The sequence below is a fragment of the Mastomys coucha genome, unplaced genomic scaffold (genome assembly GCF_008632895.1).
Source record: "Mastomys coucha isolate ucsf_1 unplaced genomic scaffold, UCSF_Mcou_1 pScaffold20, whole genome shotgun sequence".
Taxonomy (NCBI): Eukaryota; Metazoa; Chordata; class Mammalia; order Rodentia; family Muridae; genus Mastomys; species Mastomys coucha.
Genome location: NW_022196903.1, coordinates 24,505,839 through 24,528,155, shown reverse-complemented (window position 1 = coordinate 24,528,155; position 22,317 = coordinate 24,505,839). Strand labels below are relative to the sequence as shown.

The window sequence follows — 22,317 nt, the reverse complement described above, 5'->3', positions numbered from 1 at the left end:
TTTCTCTGTATAGCCCTTGCTGTCCCAGAACTCACTCTGTAGACCAGGCTGGCCTCAAACTCAGAAATCCTCCCAAGTGCTGGGATTAAAGGCGTGCGCCACCACCGCTCTGCCAAAGAATACTTTTAAGCTCTCAGCTTTCTCCAATTGCATTTCTAGTGCAACGATATTAGACACACTAATAGAAGTTTTAGAATTTGCCATAGTGATAAATATTGGAATTTTAGGAGAATGAGAGACAGTTTGCTTAAAACATGCTTTGAAGCGGTAGTAATCTTAACACTTTATATTATATAAAGCTCAATAAAAATTGGGTACAGTGACATATGCCTATAATTCCAGTAGTCAAGTACTGAGGCAGAAAGATTGCTAGGAGATAGAAGCTAGCCTGGGCTATACCTTATCTAAAAATCAAAACAAAAAGGGGCTGGGGAGATGGTAGAAGGAGAAAACTGATTTTTATAAATTGTCCTGTGACTGCCACATGCATTCCATGACATGCCTCCCTAACCCCTAACTAAATAAATGTTTTGGGGCTTTTGGTTGTTGTTTTTAAAGCTGCATATAGGGTCTGGTCAGAGGTTAAGAACACTGCTGTTCTTGTAGAAGACCCGAGTTCAGATTTCAGTACCCTCTTCTGGCCTCCTTGGGCACCAGGCTCACACATAGCATACTTAAATATACACAGGCCAAACACTTTTTCAAAAATATTTTAAGCTTTCTATAAATGCTACATATATTAATATAAAGTAATAATGTACAATTTCTATTATAGACATACCCAACTCCCATTTTTTTGTATGTGACAGGGTTTCTCTGTGTAGCCCTTGCTGTCCCAGAACTCACTCTGTAGACCAGGCTGTTATTGAACCCACAGAGATCTTTCTGCCTCTGCCTTCTGAGTATTGGGACTAAAGGAATGTGCCACCACTGCTATAGACATTATCTTTTTTTTTTCTTTTAAGATTTATTTATTTTATGTATATGAGTACACTGTAGCTGTACAGATGGTTATGAGCCACCATGTGGTTGCTGGGAGTTGAACTCAGGACCTTCGGAAGAACAAATCAGTGCTCTTAACCACTGAACCATCTCTCCAGCCCTATAGACATTATCTTAATCATAATTAAATGAAGAAAAAAATCAAATAACATCACTTTATCTTCCAGATTGATCAGATGGGTAAATACATTGATATGTAATCTAATCCAGGGTGCAACAAGGAGGAAAGTAGTTTTCAAATTAAAAAGTTGTATAGCATTTGAATAATTTTTTGGATCCTCTTAAAGAAATAAGCAGTTAAATAATTTTTTTGGATCCTCTTAAAGAAATAGGCAAGTGCTGTTCTATAAGGATATCTGTTAGATGTTCACTAAAGATCTGTATGTGCTTATGTCTGTTTCTTCAGCTGTTGTCTCAGGAGCCCAGCAATGGCATTTCTTCTGATCCCACTGTCTTTTTAGATCGTCTGGCAGTAATATTTAGGTAAGAAGGGAATGTCTAGACTCCTTTTTAGAGTTCAAATAAAAGCACAAATGAAACACCAAAACAAGCAAGCCAACAGCGGTCATACATGCCTGTCATCCCAGTTCTTGGAGATGAAGGAAGGCTCATAAGTGAGACTGCCATTTCTCTCTGCTAGTACAGAGACAATCCTGTTGAAATCACTAGTCTATATTATATGGGTTCAGAAATTAATGCAGTCTCTTCAGTGTTGGGTGAAATAAATCCTTTGAATTCAAGAGAAGCCATGATTAAAAACACATTTGAGTAATGGTAATCAAGACTTTGCTGAATTGCATAGTTTATAAATTTGTGAGACTCACAGACATTTGGAATATCAGAGTAATGGTTGCATAGAAGCCAGTGTTGGGCAATTTTTTTGCTTATTAGCTATTACCATCAAGTATCTTTCCGGGACTTGATGTAACACTTTCCTCCCATAACTAGGAGGCTCTTGTGAGGGTCTGCTAACTCTAGCTTTTGTTATTTGTTGTTTGCTTTTATGTTTTTCAAGACAGAGTTTTAGTATAGCCCTAACTGTCCTGGAACAAGCTCTGTAGACCAGGCTGACCTCAAATTCACAGAGATCCACTTGTCTTTGCCTCCTGAGTGCCTGACATGACAATAGCTTTTATTTTTGTGATAAATGAAAGAATATCTACAGTGATATAAACAGAGAAAATTATGATGTTACTATTAAACGTCTTAAAATTTCTTAAAGAGTGGCATGGAATTGATTGTTAATCGTGCCGTTTCCCTGGCTTTTCCTCAAACTAGTGGGCTGTAGAACTAGACAGAGAAGTTGGAATTTTTTTTGTGGATCCATAATTTGTATCATAGGTTCAGTCTAGAACAATGGCAAACCTCTTGGTAAGCTATAGTTCTTAGAGCCTTTTAATTTTTCTTTTTTTGAGACAGTGTCTTACAATGTAGCTTTGGCTGGTTTGGAACTCAGTGTGTAGACCAAGCTGACTTCAAACTTTCAGAAATCTGCCTGTGTCTACCTCCCAGGTGCTGGGATCAAAGGTGTGCACCACCACACCTGGCTGTGCTTATTTTTAATGCTTAGGAAAGGTTCAGACAGTTTCTGTATATTGTTATTAATTTGGAAAAAAATACAGTTAGATTTAAAAAGAGAAATATTAGAAAAAAGTAGCAGTACCTGTCCTGCTGCCCACATAACCAGAGTTGCATGGAATTTGCTTGTTCTAATGGAAGTGAACAAGTGGCAGTTTAATATTTGTGTTTGTGGGATGGCTTAAATTATATTTGTATTTGCTTGACTAGGCTAGAAGAAACGGTTGATATAAGTAAATGACTCTCCCACCTGATTTTAGGAACAGAGAGCATGGTCTGGGTTCTTGGTTAAGTTTTTCTTTCACTGTTTGGGGCTTTTGTCTTTTCCAGACACACCAATCCTATTGTAGAAAATGGACAGACCCATCCATGCCAAAAAGTCATCCAGGAAGTAAGTACTGATGGACGTTCTTTCCTTTTCCTCTCCAGGCCTTGAGGAGCTCAGTTGAAGAGACTTGCTCCTTGTTCATAAGGAGATTCAAACTATTGTTATGGCTTGATTTTAGATTGAGACTTGATAATAAAATGGTTGGGAAATGCACTAAAAGGCCAAAAAGGTAGAAATTCTAAAAGTAACTAATTGCTAGGGAGCTTTATCGGCCCTAGCACAATCTTTTTGTCAAAGCTATTAGCATTAGCTTCCCCTCTATGTAATATTTCCCTTAGACTTTATTCACGCAAGATAATATGAGGATCAAGAGGCATGGATTTTTGTTTGTTAGATTGCTGGATTGTTTTATAGATTTTGTGTATGTACAAAGGTCAGAGGACAACCTGTAGGAGTTGATTCTTCTTTTGCATTGTGTGTGTTTCAGGGATTTAACATTGGTTGTAAGTTTTGATGGCAAGTGCCTTTACTATTGTGCCATCTCTATGGCCAGAGTAATGGTTTTTAGAAGTGCATTGCAGACTTCAGAAGTTAAATAAATACTAGATAGCCTTAATTGTTCACTGTAGCAGATACTGCTGTTTATAACCCTGTACTTTTATTTGTCTTCCACTTCCCTGGAGCTGCCTTTAAATATTGTTTTCCTCTGCAGTTCATTTTTTATCGTCACTAAGGAAGCCTATAAATTTAGGAAGATGTGTATTTTATTTATATAAGGTTAGAGTTGGGTGTCTTGTTCTAAGTAGTCAGTGTGTTTCTCTCAAGAAGCAATTTCATGTTAGTAACGTGTAATATCTGAACCTGTTTTTATGTTTACATTCTGGTTCAATCAGGCCATGTGTACTACTGTAAAGAAAATCTTATCCACATCAGACTGGTGTGATAATGTATGTTGTAATCCCAGTAACTTGGGAGGCTGATGCAAGACAATCACAGGTTTGAGGTCAGTTTGGACCACATAGTGAGCTGAAGCCAGTTTGGGATATGGTATAAGACTATTTTGTTGTTGTTATTGTTGTTAATTGTTTAAGACAAATCAGATGTTATCAATTTAGGATTATTTTCTCAGCTATTAGTTGATGTGCTTTCTTTCTCTTACTCTAACTTTTGATTTAGATATGGCCAGTTTTGTCTGAGACTCTAAATAAGCACCGAGCTGACAATCGGATTGTAGAGCGTTGTTGTAGATGCCTGCGCTTTGCGGTTCGCTGTGTAGGCAAAGGATCTGCAGCTCTGCTACAGCCACTAGTCACACAGGTAAGTTCTCCATGAGAGAGGGGCAGAACTATTCCTTCAGGCCAAAAACTTTGCTGGTGAAATGAAGTCTTTTTGATAGACTAGAAAGGAAAATATTTTAAATAAATAAACACATAAAGCGGGTTATGTTATCTATAGAGAAACAGCCTGTATAGAAGTAGTATGAGTAGACGAGATAAAATCATGTGAAGAGAACAACATATGCTCAGCCTCTATGGGCCAGTGGTAAATGTTTTTGTATTAATCTCTTTAGGGAAAATAAAACAAGTCAAACTTTGCGTTTCTTGGCCTAAAAACATTTTATTCTTTCTTGACCATATTTTACTATTCACACTAGTCTCTTTTATTTGTTAAAATTAATTTTGATTCTCTTTTTTTCCCCCAAGTGTGTTGTATATATGCATGTGTGTAGTGGGAATGCTGTCCAGAGTAAACAATATTGAACTGGGGTTTCTCCTTGAACCTGAGTATCCTAACTGGCTATCCTAGCTAGCTTGCTCCATGGGTGCCCTGTCTCTGCCTTCCAAGTGTTGGAAGTGCAGGTGGCTGCCACACCTGCCCAACTTTTACATGAATTATAGGGATCTGAACTCTGTTCCTAACGATTATGCATTATCCATGAGTCATGTCCCTAGTCCCACTTGATTCTTTTAAGATTGGCAGGTAATTTTTAGACCTGTATGAGACCCTTTACCTTAGATCATTAAGTAGTTTATGTTGATGTTAACCCGTCAGTGTCAGAGTAGCACATTCAAACTTTATGGTTGTTGGGTGGGCATTTTGTGCTAGGGGGGGTGGCGTCACCCATGGCGCTGGACCACCCCGCCCCGAATCCCGGGGCCCGAAGCCGAGCGCACAAGGTCGGCGGCAATGTCACATTAAGGTTAGAAGATTGACTAAACCAATAAGAACTACACTTTTATAAAAGAAAACAGGGCTGAGCATGGTGGTACAGAACTTTAATCCTAGACAGTAAGACACTATTTGGGGGCTGGTGAGATGGCTCAGTGGTTAAGAGCACCGACTGCTCTTCCTAAGGTACTGAGTTCAAATCCCAGCAACCATATAGTGGCTCACAACCATCTGTAATGAGAGCTCACACCCTCTTCTGGTGTGTCTGAAGACAGCAACAGTGTATTTACATATAATAATAAATAAATCTTTAAAATAAAAAAAAAAAAGACTGTTTTGGAAATACCACCCTATGTGCTAAATTGCTTGTAGTTGAAGTATTTGACACTTCTTTCAACATTGTCTTTGGAAGGAAAACAGTCAAAGGCATGAAAGAAGTCTTTAAAGAAAAAACTTGAAAGTTAAGAAATAGATCTTTGTGTTTCATAGTATGTTCCAACAAAATGTACTACGTTGCCTTTAAGAGAAAAGCCCATCTGAATTTCTTCTTGGAGTTAGATTCTGTATTTCAGATACTTTGTAGAGGGTGAGGCATGAAGTCAGTTGGGTAATTTCTTGTTGCAGATGGTGAATGTGTACCATGTACATCAGCATTCCTGTTTCCTGTACCTTGGCAGTATCCTTGTGGATGAGTACGGCATGGAAGAAGGCTGTCGGCAGGGGTTATTAGACATGCTCCAGGTGTGTTGTCCTTGGAGAGAACAGGCCAGGCCTTGAGGACATGGAGGCCTTTGTTGTGTCTTCTTTATTCCTGTCATAACCACAGCATGTTGATTTTTCTAATATCAGGGAGATAGACACTTGGTAATTGTTTCTCTTTTTTCTAGTTATTTATTTATTTTAAACAGGGTCTCACTATATGCCCTGGAACTCACTCTGTAGACTAGACTGATCTCAGATTCAGAGATCTGTGTGCCTCTACCTTCTAAGTGCTAGGATTAGAAGCTTACACCACTGTGTCTGGCCTTTTAATTTCTGACTATATTTGTTGGGGTGTGGGGCACACATACCACCTCAGAGTGTGGAAGTCAGAAGACAACTTGTGGGAGTCAGTTCTCTCCTTCTTTCATGTAGGTCAGAAGGTCAAACTCAGATATTAGGTTTGGTGACTAGACTAGGTCTAGTGCATATGTAAAGTGTCTTTACTAATGCTGGGGCTAAAGAGATTGCTCAGAGGGTAAGAGCACTTGCTGTTCTTTCAGAGGACCTGAGTTTAGTTGCCAACATCTACATGGCTTACAGCTCCCTATAGATCTGATCTCCAAAGACACTAGGCATGTGGATGGTGTACATACATAACATGCAGACAAAACACTCAATACACATAAGTGCTTTGGAAGAAAAAAATTTTAATTTTTCATTTCTGTGCCAAGTATGGTGTCTCATGACTACAGGCATTTTGTGAGTTGGAAGCCAGTCTGAGCTACATAACAAAATCTTTTCTCAAAGGCATAGGGACTTGAATTTGAATTCTCAGGTCTCAAGGAGTAAAAGCAGTAGCATACATCTGTATTTCCTGCCAGACATAGTAGTGCAGGCATCTGTGATCTCATTCAGTGGTCCTGTGGGAATTGAAGATCTAAGACCAGAATGATTTATGCAAACAGAAAAAGAGACTCCATCTCAAACAAGGTGGAAGACAAGGATCCACACTTAGGTTGCCATCTGACCACCTAACACAACAAGCTTTTAAAAATTCCATGAAATATTCAAATATGATAGCTCATGGCTGTAATCTCATTCAGAAAGCTAACTTAAGAGGATTACTGTGGTTTTTGAAACCAGCCTGGGTATACTGTGACTCCAGTTTCAGGAGTTCTGTGATACCACATTTCTAAAATAAATAGGTCTTAAAGGGGGAGACTGGACACAATCATTTGTTAATCAGTGACTCAGTCTGTTTGCTATGATCAACTGAAATCTGTACTTTTCATCTCTTTCTGAAGTGTGTTTTGTGTGTATGATGTGTGTTGTGTGTGTGGTATACTTATCAGTATGTGCTTGAATGCTTGTGTGTATACATGTGTGCATTTACACACACATTTGGAGACCAGAGTAGAACTCTGCCTATTGCCTTGAGACAGGGCCTCTCACTGAAACAGAAGCTCACTTTTTCCACAAGGCTGGCTAGCTAGGAAGCTCTTAGGGTCTGCCTGTCTGTGCCTGCCAATGCAGGTAATAGAGACCCAAACTCAGTTCTTCCCCACCGAGCTGTCTCCTTTAGGCCCTGATTCGTAAACCTGTTTTTGTTTTTGTTTTGTTTTGTTTTTTTAAAAAAAAAACACACAAGAACTTGTTTTATGAACTGGGCAAGGGTTCTCTTTTCCTAATCTACTCATTACAGTCTTGTCATTGTGCTTCTTTTACTCTTTGTATTTGCTATAGTGTTTGGCAAGTCTGAATATTGTGACATTTATGTATAAGCATTTGTTTTAAATTACTGTTCCATTCTAGGCGCTATGCATTCCCACCTTTCAGCTCCTAGAACAGCAGAATGGCCTCCAAAATCACCCCGACACTGTAGATGACCTGTTCAGGTTAGCCACCCGGTAAGTCCTTCTGAAGAACAAGGCTTCTATGTTAATTGCCCATCCCTTGTCACTCCTTCATTTTGACATCTGGCATTTTTTTATTATTTTTTTCCTATAAAATGAGGTCATTGGGAATAGTATATTAATGATTCATAACCTCTTTGTGAGCTGGCCTATCAGCAGAGTATGGAGGTATTGGTGGGAGCAGAGAAGAAGAATATGCACAAGATAAAAATGTATTTAGGTGGTTAAGAAATGTCTCATTGAAGACTCTGGGCTCAAAGCTCACCATCAAATGAAATAAAAAATAGTACTTAATGTCTCAGGGGTACTATTGTGTGATGAAATACCATGACCAAAAGCAACTTGGAGAGGAAAGGATAAGACAGTTCATTATTAAAAGCGGTTCGAGGGCAGAAGCTAATGTAGAGGAATGCTTATTGGCTTGCCTCCCATGGCTTGCTCAGCTTGCTTTCTTATAGAACCCAGGACTATTAGGCAAGGGATGGCCCTACCCTGCATAGGCTGGGCCCTCCAACATCAATCACTAATTAAGAAAATGCTTTACAGGCTTGCCTACAGCCTGATCTTATGGAGGCATTCTCTGCATTGAGACTCCCTCCTCGATGTCTCTGGCTTGTATCAAGTTGACATAAACTAGCCAGCACATCCAGATAATTCCCAGTAGTGTTACTCTCTCATGATGCTATCTCTCATGATTTCACTTCATTCTGACTATCTGGAGAAGCTGCTCATCCTTCATGTAAGGTCATATCTTAGAACAAATAAGTGCTGGGTTTGTTGTTGGTTGGTTAGTTTGTTTAAAGACAGGGTCTCCCTATGTGTCCTTGGCCTAAAACTTTACTATGTATGCCAGGCTAGCTGAGATCTGCTTGTTATAGTCTGTCATGGTGGGGAAGTTAGAGCAGTAGGAGCTTGAAGCAGCTGGTCTCATTGCATCCACATCAAATAGCAGAGAGCAGTGAATTCGTGCTTAGATGACTTTCTCCTTTTTATGCAGCCCAAGATCCCAACCCAAAGAGTGGTGCCACCCACAGTGTGTGGGTCTTCCCACCTCTGTTAACCTAATCAAGATAATCCCCCACAGGAATGCCCAGAATCCTGTCTCCCAGGTGATTATAGATCTCATTGAGTTGAAATTGAGATTAACCATTTCACTGCACCCCCACACCTTTTTAATAAATTCAGTGAAAGGTATGGTTTATCAGTTTGTTTTGTTGTGCACAACCCGGTATGTGCATAACCCCCTACACACACACACACACACACACACACACACACACACACACACACGCACACACGCACACACGCACACACACCTCTAGAGTGGCCTATTTATTAAAATTCATTCTCCCACATTTATGTATTATTGAAATCAAAGTCTAGGGTGGACATTGGGATTCACTTTTGATGTTGTACATTCTGGGTTTTCAAAGGGTCCAATGACTAGTTACCATTATAATATTATTAAAAGTATTCTGTGCTCTATTTTTACCCTCCTTCCCTATAATTCCTAGCAGCCAGTGGTTTTTGTCCTGTTTCTTGGCTACTTTCGTAGTCTAATCTTGTTGTTAATACCTAATATCTTCTCATATACTAGATTTATTCAGCGAAGCCCTGTCACCTTGCTGAGGAGCCAGGTTGTCATCCCGATCTTACAGTGGGCCATTGCATCTACCACTTTGGACCACCGAGATGCCAATTCCAGTGTCATGAGATTCCTACGAGACCTCATCCACACAGGAGTAGCAAATGATGTGAGTATAAATATACCTTTTTACTTTGTGGCTTTTTCTCTCGTTTGTGTTCTTGATTTGTTTTAGTTGACCTATAAGGGATCAGTCACTGATCATCAAGTTACTAATCTCATCAAGTTCTAGATCTCATGTATCTGTCAAGTGCTATAGACTGTACAAAAGAGCATTAAGCCATTTCTGCTCCTAGTTATTTGTGTTTTCTTACAGCATGAAGAAGATTTTGAATTACGGAAGGAACTAATTGGACAGGTGATGAACCAGCTTGGCCAGCAGCTTGTAAGCCAATTGCTCCACACATGCTGCTTTTGTCTTCCCCCTTACACCCTACCAGATGTGGCTGAAGTGCTTTGGGAGATCATGCAGGTTGACAGACCGGTAAGGTTCTTTCATAGGGTATCTATTTTATAGGCCCCAAGCCTAATAATAAGCTTTGCTTCCTTGAAATTGGCCCTAAGTTTGAACCAGCTATACTGTGTATGTTCTTGGAACCAAAGTTAGGCACATTCCTAAGCTTAATTTCAAAGTAAAGTGGCCCATAGAAAGCCAGTAATTAGTTCATCATGGGGTTCTTGAAAGTATGTTTTGTCACTGCCATGAGGTTTATAATGTATACCACCAGAAGTAAGTACCAAACTTTGGGCTCGCTTGTGTCTAGTCTGTGGGAAATCTGTATTTGTGAGAGACACCTACATATTAGTTATATCCAGTTGTAGATCATTCAGTGTATAATCACTCTGAGATCTATAGTGGACTATAGATTAGTGGATATAAATATTAAAAGTAAACCACAGTATATATACCTGGATCCCCCTTTGGGTCTATTTGACCACATCCTTTATCCAGTTGAATATTTAAAAAGTGGAGGAGCTGCTCATATGTGCTTGTCTATACCCCTGGCCTCGGAAATTTTATAATGCTGTCTAATAACACCCAGGTTATCTCAACCTCATGCTCAATGGGTAACAGATTCTACAGACAGACAACCTTCATTTCAAGTAATTTTGGTACTGGCCACATAGTCATAAATGTTGTTATGTATATTACATACAAAATTTAAATTTATTTTTATTTTATGGGTATATGTGAATTCCTGCATGTATGTTTACATGTGCCTAGTACCTGTAGGAGTCTGAAGAGGGCATCGACTCCCTTGGAACCGGGCTGCCGTGTGAGTGCTGGGAACCAAATCGGAGTCATCTCTCCAGCTCCCATGTCGGAACTTTAAGCATACTGACACAGTATAATAACCTATGAATTTTTTCCAAAAAATATGATTTATAATGTTTAATGTTAATATATATGCCATTTAGGAAAATATGCATAGAACCGTCTTCCAGAACCAATAAATAATAAAAATACTTAATGGTACCTATAGTTGCCATTGTTATTTGCTCAGTACATATGTTCAGAGGCAGATATTACAAGGAAACTGGAGTCTAAAGTCATATTATATGTATGTTTTCTATATCTACTGACCCAGAAATCACACATCTATGACTCTTTTCCCAAGAAATAACAGAACAAGTAGAAAGGCTGTGTATGTGTGTGTGTATGTGTGTGTGTATTGATAAAGTGTTTTTGTGTGGTCACTAGTAATATAACCATGATTTAAAGGAACTTTTAAAATGCATGGTTTAAGCAAGTCAAATTTAGTTAACTCTCTAGTTTTAGCATCTTCCTAATTATCACAGTTCACACTAGTAGCAAAAGTTATGATTATGGATACCCCGAGTAGGAGGTCCATTTAGGCGATGGTCCCATTATGAAGACTTATAAAGGAAAAAAAACACTGAATTCCAAATTCTTTATTTTTTTATGGTGACAGATGCCTTTAATCCCAGCACTCGGGAGGCAAGAACAGGCATATTTCTGAATTTCAGGACAGCCAGGGCTACACAGTAAAACCCTACCTCGAAAAACCAAAAAATAAAATAAATAATACAGGTACATAATTGCACACACCTGTAATCCCAGCTAGTCTCAGCACTTAGAATCCAGAGGCAGGAGGATCACTACAGGTTTGAGGCAAGCCTAGTTATAATAGTGAGTTTCAGGGCAGCCAAAGGTATATTTAGGCCACGTCACAGAAACAGAGACAGTGTGAGTAAGTGTAGAGAGAGAAAAGAATGTGTATATGTGTGTCAGCATGTGTGTTTTGTTGATGTTTAATTTGTTTATTTTTCTTTAGACAGGATCTGACTATGTAGTCTAGGCTAGTCTGGAATTCCCTGTGTAACCCAAGCTTGTCAGAAATTCTCAGTTCTCCTGTAGCTATCTTCCAAGAGCTGGGATTAGACATGGGTCTCTGTGCTGGGCTTGGCCTCACTATTTAAAATGCGGCCTGGAGAGATGGCTCAGCAGTTAAGAACCCTGGCTGTTCTTCCAGAGGGTCTGGGTTTAATTCCCAGCAGCCACATGGTAGCTCATCTGTAATTATAGTTCCAGGGGGTCTGACACCCTTTTCTGGACCCCTAGAGCACTGCGCTCATGTGTTAAACAGGCATGTATGTAGGCAAAATACCCACCCATACATACACATACAATAAATTAAGCCATACACTGTGGGACACTCATCAATATTTCCAATTATACCTGGCTTGTCTATAACACCCACAAGTGTTCTTTTGGCCTTGGTTTCTCTAGTGTCCAGATGTTTACTTTGAATTGCTTTTGGTCTTTAAGCTCGAGTTTTCTGGCACAGAGCAGTATTTTTTAAGAATAGACTAAGGGTCTCATCCAGAAGAGACTTCACTTACAAGATATGGCTGACCTCTGTCTCTCTGGAGAGAAGCTAGACCTGCATTTGCAGTGTTTATCAACTCAGTGTTTGAAGGCCTAAGTTAGTATTTTGTTAATTTTATTTAGTTCAACTAAAGGGAACTCCTATGGAGTTGGTTGGTATCTTTAGGGTGCCAGGTACGTAATCTTAAAACTCTCATTCAATTTCTCTATGTAGACTTTCTGTCGGTGGCTAGAAAATTCCTTGAAAGGTTTGCCAAAAGAGACAACAGTGGGAGCTGTCACAGTGACACATAAACAACTTACAGATTTCCACAAGCAAGTTACTAGGTAAGTGTTACTAGGGCCTTGTGAATAGAAGATAGTGACTGTGTTATGTAGAAAATACATCTGCTTAGATTTGAATTCCGCCAGTTGGCATAGAATATCAATGGATAGCAACATCATCATGCTCTGTGTGTGCGTGTGTGCGTGCGCGTGCGCGTGCGCATGCGTCTGTGCTAGCACGTGTGCTTTGTGATTTCTACATAGTATTCATGCAGTAACTTTTTTTTAAGTATAAAATGAAGTTTATTTGGGGGCTTGAGAAGGGAGTAGAGGCAGAGAAAGAGAGGGGAGAGAAGGACAGAGAGAGAAGGAACATCGTGGCAGTAACTTCCTTTGTATTTTATAACTGTTACCTTTTCTCTGATAGGTAGAACCTTTAGAATTTTGGCTAAATGTTAAGTATAGGCTTGTCTTCTTACACTTGTGCAGTGTTAAGTGGCAAGGTTTGATAATGTCAGGGTTTAAAAACCTGGAAATACAGTAATTATCTGTCAGTAGAGAATGGTTGGTTAAGTAATTCATCATATGTCTACACTAGTAAATAGTCACTAAAAAATAAATACATGTGTTAGATGAGAAATTGTACAAGCCAGGCAAGGTGACACATGCCTTTATTTTACTTTACTTTTGTCCATGATGAGGAAGGAACATCATGTTGGACGGACGTAGAAGAACAAAGTTGCTTACCTCATGGTGGCTAGGAAGCAGAGACAGACAGGAAGGGCCGGGATAAGAGTACACTGTGTACTTTAAAGGGCTGGGGAGACTGCGCAGTATCTAGAAGAACGTTTGCTGCTCTTCTAGAGCAAGTTAAAACCCTAGCTTTGCCATAGGCAGCTCACAAACTAAGTATAGCTCTGGAAGATCTGGAAGGAAAGTTATGGTATAGGAGCCTGGGGAGGCTGGGTATATTTCACTTGTAGTCAGGAAGTAGAAAGAGTTGAATGCTCCTATTTAGCTGGTTTTCTTTTGTGTTCAGCCACATTTAGTGGTTTTCCCACTTCAGTTAACCCAGCTTAAAAACTTGACAGACATGCCCAGAGAGTTGTCTCAGGTGATTCTAGAGCCTGTCAAGTTGACAATCAACATCAGCCATTATGAATGTATTTACCCATTTTATTTTTCTGTTAGTGCACATTGCTTCCCTTCTTGTCTGCTGTGAACCATGCTGGTATAAAAAACATTGCTATAAACAGGGATACCGTTGTTACACATACCTCCTAAAACATGGGAATGTAAGCGCAGTGTAGTGACAAGGACCTTTAAGGCAGAAACAGGGGGATCTCTGTGAGTTTGAGACCAGCCTATTCTACAAGGTAAGTCCAGGCCAGCTAGGGCTACATAATGAGAGCCTCTCTTAGAAAAACAAACACAAATGGCTTGCAGTGGGGCTTCACAACCTGACTTCAATACCCAGGACCTACAAAGTAGAAACTACAAGCAAGTTGTCCACTGATCACCACACATCTGCTGTGGTACACACACCAATAATAAATAAATAGATGGATAAATAAATAAATAAATAAAGCTGGATAGATAGATAGATAGATAGATAGATAGATAGATAGATCTATGATGGATGGTAGATAAATGATGGATGGGTAGATGATAGATAAATACTATAGGATAGATAGATAGATAGATAGATAGATAGATAGATAGATAGATAGATAGATAGATTTAAAATGAATTTAGAGGCTAGAGAAAATGCTCCTTAGTTGAGAGTGCTTGCTGTTCTTGCTGAGTTCCCAAGTTCAGTTTTCTAGCACTCATGTTGGACAGCTTAAAACTGCCTATAACCATAGTCCAAAGGGATTCAGCATGCTCTTCTGGCCTCTGGATACACACCACTATTATTATTATTATTATTATTATTATTATTATTATTACTATCATTATCATCATCATTATTGTTGTTGTTATTATTATTATTATTAAAAATATTTTTTTTTCACCAGACAGGATTTCTCTGTGTAGCTCTGGCAGTACTAAAACTCTGTAGACCAGGTTGGCCTGGAACTCAGAGATCTACCTGCCTTAGCCTCCCAAGTACTGAGATTAAAAGCATGTGCCACCACCACCACTACCACCCAGCAAAATGTTTTGTGGGCCCTTTGTTTTTGTTTGATTGTTTTGAGGCAGGGTTTCTCTGTGTCTCCCAGCTTTTGATAGTAGCCACTTGAGCAGTTCAAATTTAGTATGAGCTAGTATTTCATTTGCTTATTGGATATTTGTATCTTTAAAAATTGTCTAAGTACCATAACCTTATTGTGGTTATTTTTTACTTTTTTGAGACAAGATCCTACTGTGTAACCCAGGCTAGCTATAACTTGCTGCCCATGGTGACCCTCCCACGTGGCCTCTCTATTGCTGGGATTATTGCTATAAGGCATCCTGCCCAGCTAACTGTAGTTGGGTTGGTGGAATTGCTTCTATATTTGGATACATAATGTGTAGATAGATCTCTTCCCCATTCCTTTGAACTCTGTTGACTGTGTCCTTTGATGCTCAGTGAAGGCATGCATGTTCAGTTTTAATTTTTGCAGTGCTAGGGATAGAACCTAGGATGCTGCATGTGTCGTGCAAGTTTTCTGTCACTGACCTGTTTTGCCGTGTTCTTAAAGTTTAAATTTTAACATAGTTTAATTTATGCATTTTTATGTTTGTTTATCCTACCCAAGAATTGCCAGACCCAGAATTATGAGTCCCCCTAGGTTTTATGTGAAGTTATATTATTAGATTTATCTTCCTTCCCTCCCTTCCTTCAGCTTATTTATTTTATATAATGTTAGGGAATGCTTTTTGTTGTTGTTGTTGCTGTTGTTGTTGTTGTTCTTTTTTTCAAGACATAGTTTCTGCCTGTTGTACAACTTGCTCTGCAGACCAGGCTGGCCTCAAACTCACAGAGATCTGCTTCCCAAGTGCTGGGATTAAGGCGTGTACCACCACTGCCTGGCAACTTTAGTTTTCTTTACAGTGTTTATTCAAATGTCTGGTCCTTCTCTTTTAATGCTCTTAGCACCTTTGTTAGGAAATACTTGACCATGTACATGAGGATTTGCTTCTAGGCTCTCCACCTCACTGATTCATATCTGACTTTATGTCAGTGTCATGCTATTTTGATTACTGTGGCAATATCATAAATTTTGAAATCCAGAATTTTGAGACCTTCATTTTTTTGTCCTTTTTAAAGACTGTTTTGAATACTTGGAGTATCTTGAGATTCCATATGAATTGTAGAAATCTTTCTTGTTTTTCTGTAATAAAGTTGCAGGTTTGATGGTTATTATAGTTACTCAGTAGGCTTCTTTGGGTGTTATTGATAAGGTAACCTTAACAATAATAAGTCTTCTGAGTTGGGTGCGGTGGCTTAATGTTTGTAATTCTAGCTCTGGGAAGATGGAAATACAAAGATGACAAATTTAAGGCATCCTCACCCACATAGGAAGTTCAGGGCCAACCTAAGCGACATGAGACTTGGGCTTAAAAGGGAGTGGGGGTGCCGAGGCGGGAGCATCATTTAAGTTCAAGACAACTCAGCTCAGCCTATTCTATCATGTGAGATTTTGTCTTTAACCAAAAAATGGAAAAAAAAAGAGAGAAAGAGTGCTTTATTTTGTAGCTTACTAAGTGGCTAAAAGTCATGTCTTAGAACTGATACTTTAACTTTGTATCAACCTACATGGATGGCTGAAAATCAGCATGGTAACTGACTTTTGTGGTATATTTATCCTAAGTGGGGGTTCCCTGTCCCTGGTAAGAATCTATGGACTGGGGTAACCTTATGAAATGATTGGGTTTCCTTTCATGGTGACTTTCCTGTGGGGATGCTATGTTGCCTGCCTACAGTCTCGGTTGAAAATTGCTTATCACTGCTTCTGTTTCCCTTTGCTAGATTTTACTGGTCAGCAGAAACCATGATCTATTGATGACTTCCTTGAAGCAAATGGAAATCTAGGGAAAATCTCACAGAGACAGCCAGTTTGAGTCTTGCCATTATGCTATTACTTTTAATTTCGGTTCATTCATTTGCAAATAGGGTTAGTACTGCTTTATAAGGCTATTAATAGATGACAAATAGATCCCAAAGCTCCTACACAGAATAGATGATCCATGAGGTTTAACTCCTTTTTGTTTGGAAAAGAAGCTGGCCCAATGTCACTGCCTATTTGCAAAACTAGCTTGGGCATGTCTCTTTCCAAATTTACAGAAGCCACCCACACATTTTGGAATATGTCTCCACAGGCCCAAATGCTCTTGATGGGGCTTGTGTATAATGAATGAATACATCTGAAATCACAGGCAACATTCTTATTCAAGAAAAGGGCAACGGAAAGGCCCTCAGTAAAGCAGCATTGAGAATAACCATATTCCTGATCCTTGACCAGTGAAAGGGGATTGAACCAAGTAGCCTTGATCTTCATTGCCAAACAAGTTCTGTAGCTCCGAGAGCAGGCTGTGGCAGATTTTGTGTGTGAGTGAGTGTGTGTGTGTGTGTAAATATTAAGAGGCAGTATGGAGCTAAAAAGAGGTTTGGGATTGCTCACCTCTTAGTAATTTTCTAGTGTGTGCGCCTTTGAACCTGTGCATGACTCAGTCTCCCTTTTGGTTTTAAGATCCTCTTGAGTCTTGCCTCAACATGCTGTTTTGTTTGCCACCTTAGCAGGGAGGGTGAACTGGTTCAACTTCATTGTAGCAAGTTCCAGCGTGCTCTTCAAATGGTGTTAGTAATTCCCCAGCTTTTTTTGTTGATCAAATTGACGAAAGCTGAGCCTTATCAATGTAGAATATAGTTTTCCCTCTAAAAACATGGTCGTCTACCACTAGCTCAGATTAATGAAAACTAGAAGAAATCATGCCATTATTTCCAACTTTTCCATCTTAGTGTGACTGCCTACTATGACATCTTAAAGCTAAAAAAACAGTGCTGAACATGGAGAATGTTGATAGTGGAATGAGAGACCAGATGGAGTATCTCGATACTCAGGTTGTCATTACCTACCAAGACACCAGATAAAAGGATTAAGTCTTAAAGAAGAGTGATCATAAACTTACTTAGGAGAAGAATTTGAATTATGGGACTAGAATATAGAAAGTGGAACCTAGAAAAGTAATAGTAAAATCAGAGACCAGAGACTAGTCAATGCTGTAAGAACAGAGATAAGAAAAAAGTACTAACTTTTAAAGAGGTTTTAAATTTTTTCTTTTTATTTTATTTGGGTTTTGTTTTTGTTTTATCTTTTCATTTAGTTTTTTGATCCTTTTTTGTGGACTTACCCACCAAAGACATGTAAGTTCAAAATTAGCTCTTGCCATGTAAGTCAGTTTGTAGGATTGGGACAAAAGTGGAGCTAATTAGAGACATAGGCCACTCTGTCTTAGTCACTGTTTTGATCAATGAACTCATCATATAAAGAAAAGCATTTAATTTGGGGCTTGCTTACAGTTTCAGAGGGCCCATTATCATGTGGGCCCCATTGACCTATAACCATATCATAATGCAAAAATGCATTCAGTTCAACTTCCAAAGTCCATAGTCTTTCACAGTCTCTTGACAAGTCTTCACAGATTGCTTACAAGTCCAAAATTTCTTCTGAGACTCATGGCAGTATCTTAACTGTAACCCCTCATAAAATCAAAATGAAAAGGCAGATCACATACTTCCAGTATTCATTGGCACAGAATATACATTACCATTCCAAAGGGAGGAACAGGAGCACAGTGAGGAAATGCTGGACCAAAGCAGCTGGGCAGACTCCAAATTATTCATCTGCATATCTGATGTCAAAGCACTCTTCAGATCTTCCAATTCCTTTCAGCTTGGTTGATTTCAAATTCTTCCTTTGATCCCACACCCTATTGGCAGTTTTCCTCTGCAGGTATCACCTGACTCTGACATCTCCAGTATCTTGGGGTCTCCAACACAATCCATGCTATACCCTCACAGCTTCATGCAATGACCTCTCTGGGCCTCCATGCAGGACACCCTCACAGATGCCTGGCCTCAGTAGCCTTCCTTAACTGAGGAGGGAGATTCCACAACCCCATCTTGTATCCTTGAGTCTAAAGCCAGATCCAGGTGGTAGAAGCTGCCAAGTTTTGCTGCTAGCTGGGCCTGGAAATTGATTCCATAATTCAAATACATTTGTATCAGCTTTCTGTTGATGGTTTCCTTCAATGCTAAAGCTTTTCTTTAATTTCTTTTCCCAGGTTGGAGCTTAGGCTCTTGTCCTGAGGCCACCACTCCCTTTATTCTGTTTAGCTTCAAGTTTTTCTTTAAACTTTCTATCTTTTGAGCACTGGACTTAGCTCCTAGCTCACTTCCTAGGGCTCCTTTTTTCCTCTGCATAAGGATGACCCCTAATCACCACATGACAGAGTCAATATTAAGCTGTTTTGAAATCTCTTCTGCTAATGCTGATAATCCCAAACTCCCCAATTTAACCTCAGGCAGACTTTTTTGGACAAGGGCAGAAAATATACCCATTCTTTTTTTTAAAAAAAAAAGATTTATTTATTCATTTTATGTATATGAGTACACATTGTAGCTGTACAGATAGTTGTGAGCCTTCATCTGGTTGTTGGGAATTGACTTTTAGGACCTCTGCTCACTCTGGTCAACCCTGCTCCCTCAGGTTGACCCCGTTTACTCCAGCCCAAAGATTTATTTATTATTATAAATAAGTACATTGTAGCTGTCTTCAGACCCACCAGAAGAGGGCGTCAGATCTCATTACAGGTGGTTGCTGGGATTTGAACTCAGGACTTTTGGAAGAGCAGTTGGTACTCTTACCCACTAAGCCATCTCACCAGCCTGAAAATATACCCATTCTTAACCAACATATCACAAGAACAGTCTCTAGGCTACTTATTAATATTCTCCTTCTAAAACCTTTTGAGCCCAGTCATCATAGTCTACATTGCTCTCAACTGTCTTCCACGGTCCTGCTGTGATAGCCTATTAAGCCCTGCTTAAAGTGTCCAACTAATTTTCTTGTTCCAAGAATTTTCCATATTCTTCCAAGGTTTTACCTCACAGCAATGCCCCACTCCCTGGTACTATTCTATGTGAAAAGACACCATGACCAAGACAATTCTTATTTAAAAAAGCATTTAATTGCTGGCTTGCTTACAGTTTCATAAGTTAGTTCATTATCATCATGGTGGGGAGAATGGCAGCATGTAAGCAGATATTGTGCTGGAGAATCAGCTGAGAGTTCTGCGTCTTGATCTACAAGCAGAGAGAGGCAAACGTGCTGGGCGTGCCATTCCATCCCCTCTGACATACTTCCTCTAACAAGGCCACAGCTCTTAATTCTTCTACTCCTTTCAAATAGTGCTACTACTCCCTGGTGACTAAGCATTCAAGTATATGAGTCTATAGGGGACATTCTTGTTCAAAACACCACAGGAAGCATGTATACAAGCATGGCTCTGGAGCTGAGAACTTTACATCTTGATTCAGACAGCAGGGAGAGAGAACCTGGGCCTGAATGGGGTTTTGAAACCTCAAAATTGCTTGCCCCCACACTTACCCCGCAACACACTTCCTCCAATAAGGCCATGCCTCCTAATCCTTCTAATCCTTTCAAACAGCTCCATTCACTGATGATTAGGCATTGAACTATATGAGCCTATATAGGAGCCAGTCTTACTCAAACCACACTTAACTTTGTTATTTACCACAGTTCTCTTATATTTGAACCCTATTTACTTACTTACTTACTTACTTACTTTCTTACTTACTTACTTATTTTGGGGTTTGGTTGGTTGGTTTGTTTTGGTTTTTTGAGACAGGGTCTCCGTATGTAGCCATGACTGGCCTAGAACTCACAGAGATCCTCCTGTCTCTGCCTCATAAGCATTGGGACTAAGGGCATGCACCACCATGCCCAACAATTTCATTTCAGTCCACTTTTTCTTACTCTCAAAAAAGAGGCTAGAGACAGAGGTATTTGTCCATCTAGGTTTAATTGAAAGATCTCAATTAAAAGGGGTACAATTTCAAACATATAGGATACTAGGATAATAAATGAGTCGTGAGTCTCCAGCATCTTCTCTTAGTCCTTTGTAATATCACACCACTCACCAGCCTCTGCTTGCTCTTCATTCTGACAGTGGGAACATGAATGGCATGAGCTTGCACACATACTTGGCTGCTTCCTTAGCATATGGGTTACTTTGAAATAGACTAAAAACTGTAACATTGTTAGTAAAGCTTGTTAAGTACTAGGGGATATGGCTCAGTGGTAGAGTTATTGTATATAATGCACAAGGCACTGGGTTCAATCCCCCAGTATGCCAGATGGAGGGTGTAGTTGATCCATTACATGTTTATGGTGGCGAAAGCCTGAAAAAAAAAATACTCTGTTGTCAACTCCTGGAATCTGAGTTAAGTTTTTCCATCATTATTTTGAACCTTTATATTTGTTGAGGGAATTTGTAGATAGGCATTTTGACACTTTTCTGTTGGATAGCTCTTAACACTTACCCTCTCTGCTATTTAACCAGCACAGGATGGCAAGTCTGCTTTCTTGTAAGTTGGAGTTCTAGGCTATGGATATGTCCCTTTGTTCCTTGCCAGGAGAGGGCTTCAGGAGAGTGTAAGGAAACGCCTTTTCCATTTACTTTTGCTTAGCCTGGAGTTCAGTTAGCTAACCTGTTAGGAAGATATTCAGAAGAATGGGGTTTCTCAGTTGATTTCTAAGTGGGTTTCAGACAAAGGAAACTTTGAAAAAATAGAGTCAGATGAATATTACTTCCATAACACCTGGGCATCTCAGCTTTTGCTGAGAACCAGGTTCTTATTCGTTCTCCATTTCTGTGTGTGTTAACCCTTTTCTGTCTCCTCCTCCCCTCAGGAGGAAATCCTCAGCAGCCTGTTCAGCTAGAAAATCAATGACTGACAGACTAGTTACCAGACAAGGCTTTGTAAACAGAATCTGTCACAGAAGGAAAACAGGGAAAGCTTGGGACCTAAGTGAGCATGCTCATAGAGCTAAAGTGCTCTGAACATTATGGGACCTGCTGGCCATCTTCCTTGAGGGCATCTAGATTTCTTCTACTTGTGTCAGGAATGTCGAGTATTACTGTAGAAACTTACACTCATTAAGTCACTTTTGCTCATTGCTCCTTGTCATAAATGTTTTATATGAATGGGTTTGATCCTCTGAGTAACATGAAGTAGATAATAGATGAGGAGACTAAGGCAGAGATTGGTTTCTTGCCCAAGAACACAAGAGCTAGAAATTAGCCCTAAACAATTTGTTTCTGAGCCCATTCCTTGAGAACCACTAAGCTCATAATTATCTTCATTTATAATACTTAATTTGAGTTCTGGGAAGATCTCACACAGAGCCATGAGTGGATGAAAATCATTTCCAGAAGAGTTGGACCCTCTTCAGTGTGCCTCCATGGCATGTTAGCTCTCCTGTCTTCAGTCAAGGACCACCCATCCACCTTTTCTCTTCTAGTGCTGAGGAATGTAAGCAAGTTTGCTGGGCCTTGAGAGATTTCACCAGGTTGTTTCGATAGCTCAAGCTCACACTCCTGCACTGTGCCTGTTATCCAGGTGAGTTGTGTATACTTCTAGTTCTTTATGGGCTCTTGGGAAGGCTTGAGACTGGGAATATATTTAAGGGCCATAGCTCAAATCAAGGAAGAACTTAGTGTTCAGCTATCTCAGCAGCTGAAATATTGAGGACCTTGATTGTCTTGGGCCAGAGCAAGCTGATCATCAGTATATCTGGATGCCATTTTCCACTCCATAGAAGATAACTATTGTAGAGTGTATCAGAAAACTGTC

The 22,317-nt window shown here is 39.6% G+C and overlaps 1 protein-coding gene across 2 annotated transcripts in view; it reads left to right on the top strand.

Moving 5' to 3' along the window:
- Positions 1 to 22,317, top strand: part of Tnpo3 (transportin 3) — a 76,879-nt gene that overhangs the window by 52,362 nt on the left and 2,200 nt on the right. For both annotated transcript variants that reach the window (XM_031381373.1, XM_031381374.1), the window contains 9 exons: positions 1,409 to 1,485; positions 2,911 to 2,971; positions 4,085 to 4,225; positions 5,702 to 5,818; positions 7,592 to 7,686; positions 9,290 to 9,446; positions 9,654 to 9,821; positions 12,403 to 12,515; positions 21,986 to 22,083. In XM_031381373.1, coding sequence (XP_031237233.1) covers positions 1,409 to 1,485; positions 2,911 to 2,971; positions 4,085 to 4,225; positions 5,702 to 5,818; positions 7,592 to 7,686; positions 9,290 to 9,446; positions 9,654 to 9,821; positions 12,403 to 12,515; positions 21,986 to 22,046 — 990 coding nt within the window. In that variant the 3' untranslated portion in view covers positions 22,047 to 22,083. The remainder of the gene's footprint in view (positions 1 to 1,408; positions 1,486 to 2,910; positions 2,972 to 4,084; positions 4,226 to 5,701; positions 5,819 to 7,591; positions 7,687 to 9,289; positions 9,447 to 9,653; positions 9,822 to 12,402; positions 12,516 to 21,985; positions 22,084 to 22,317) is intronic.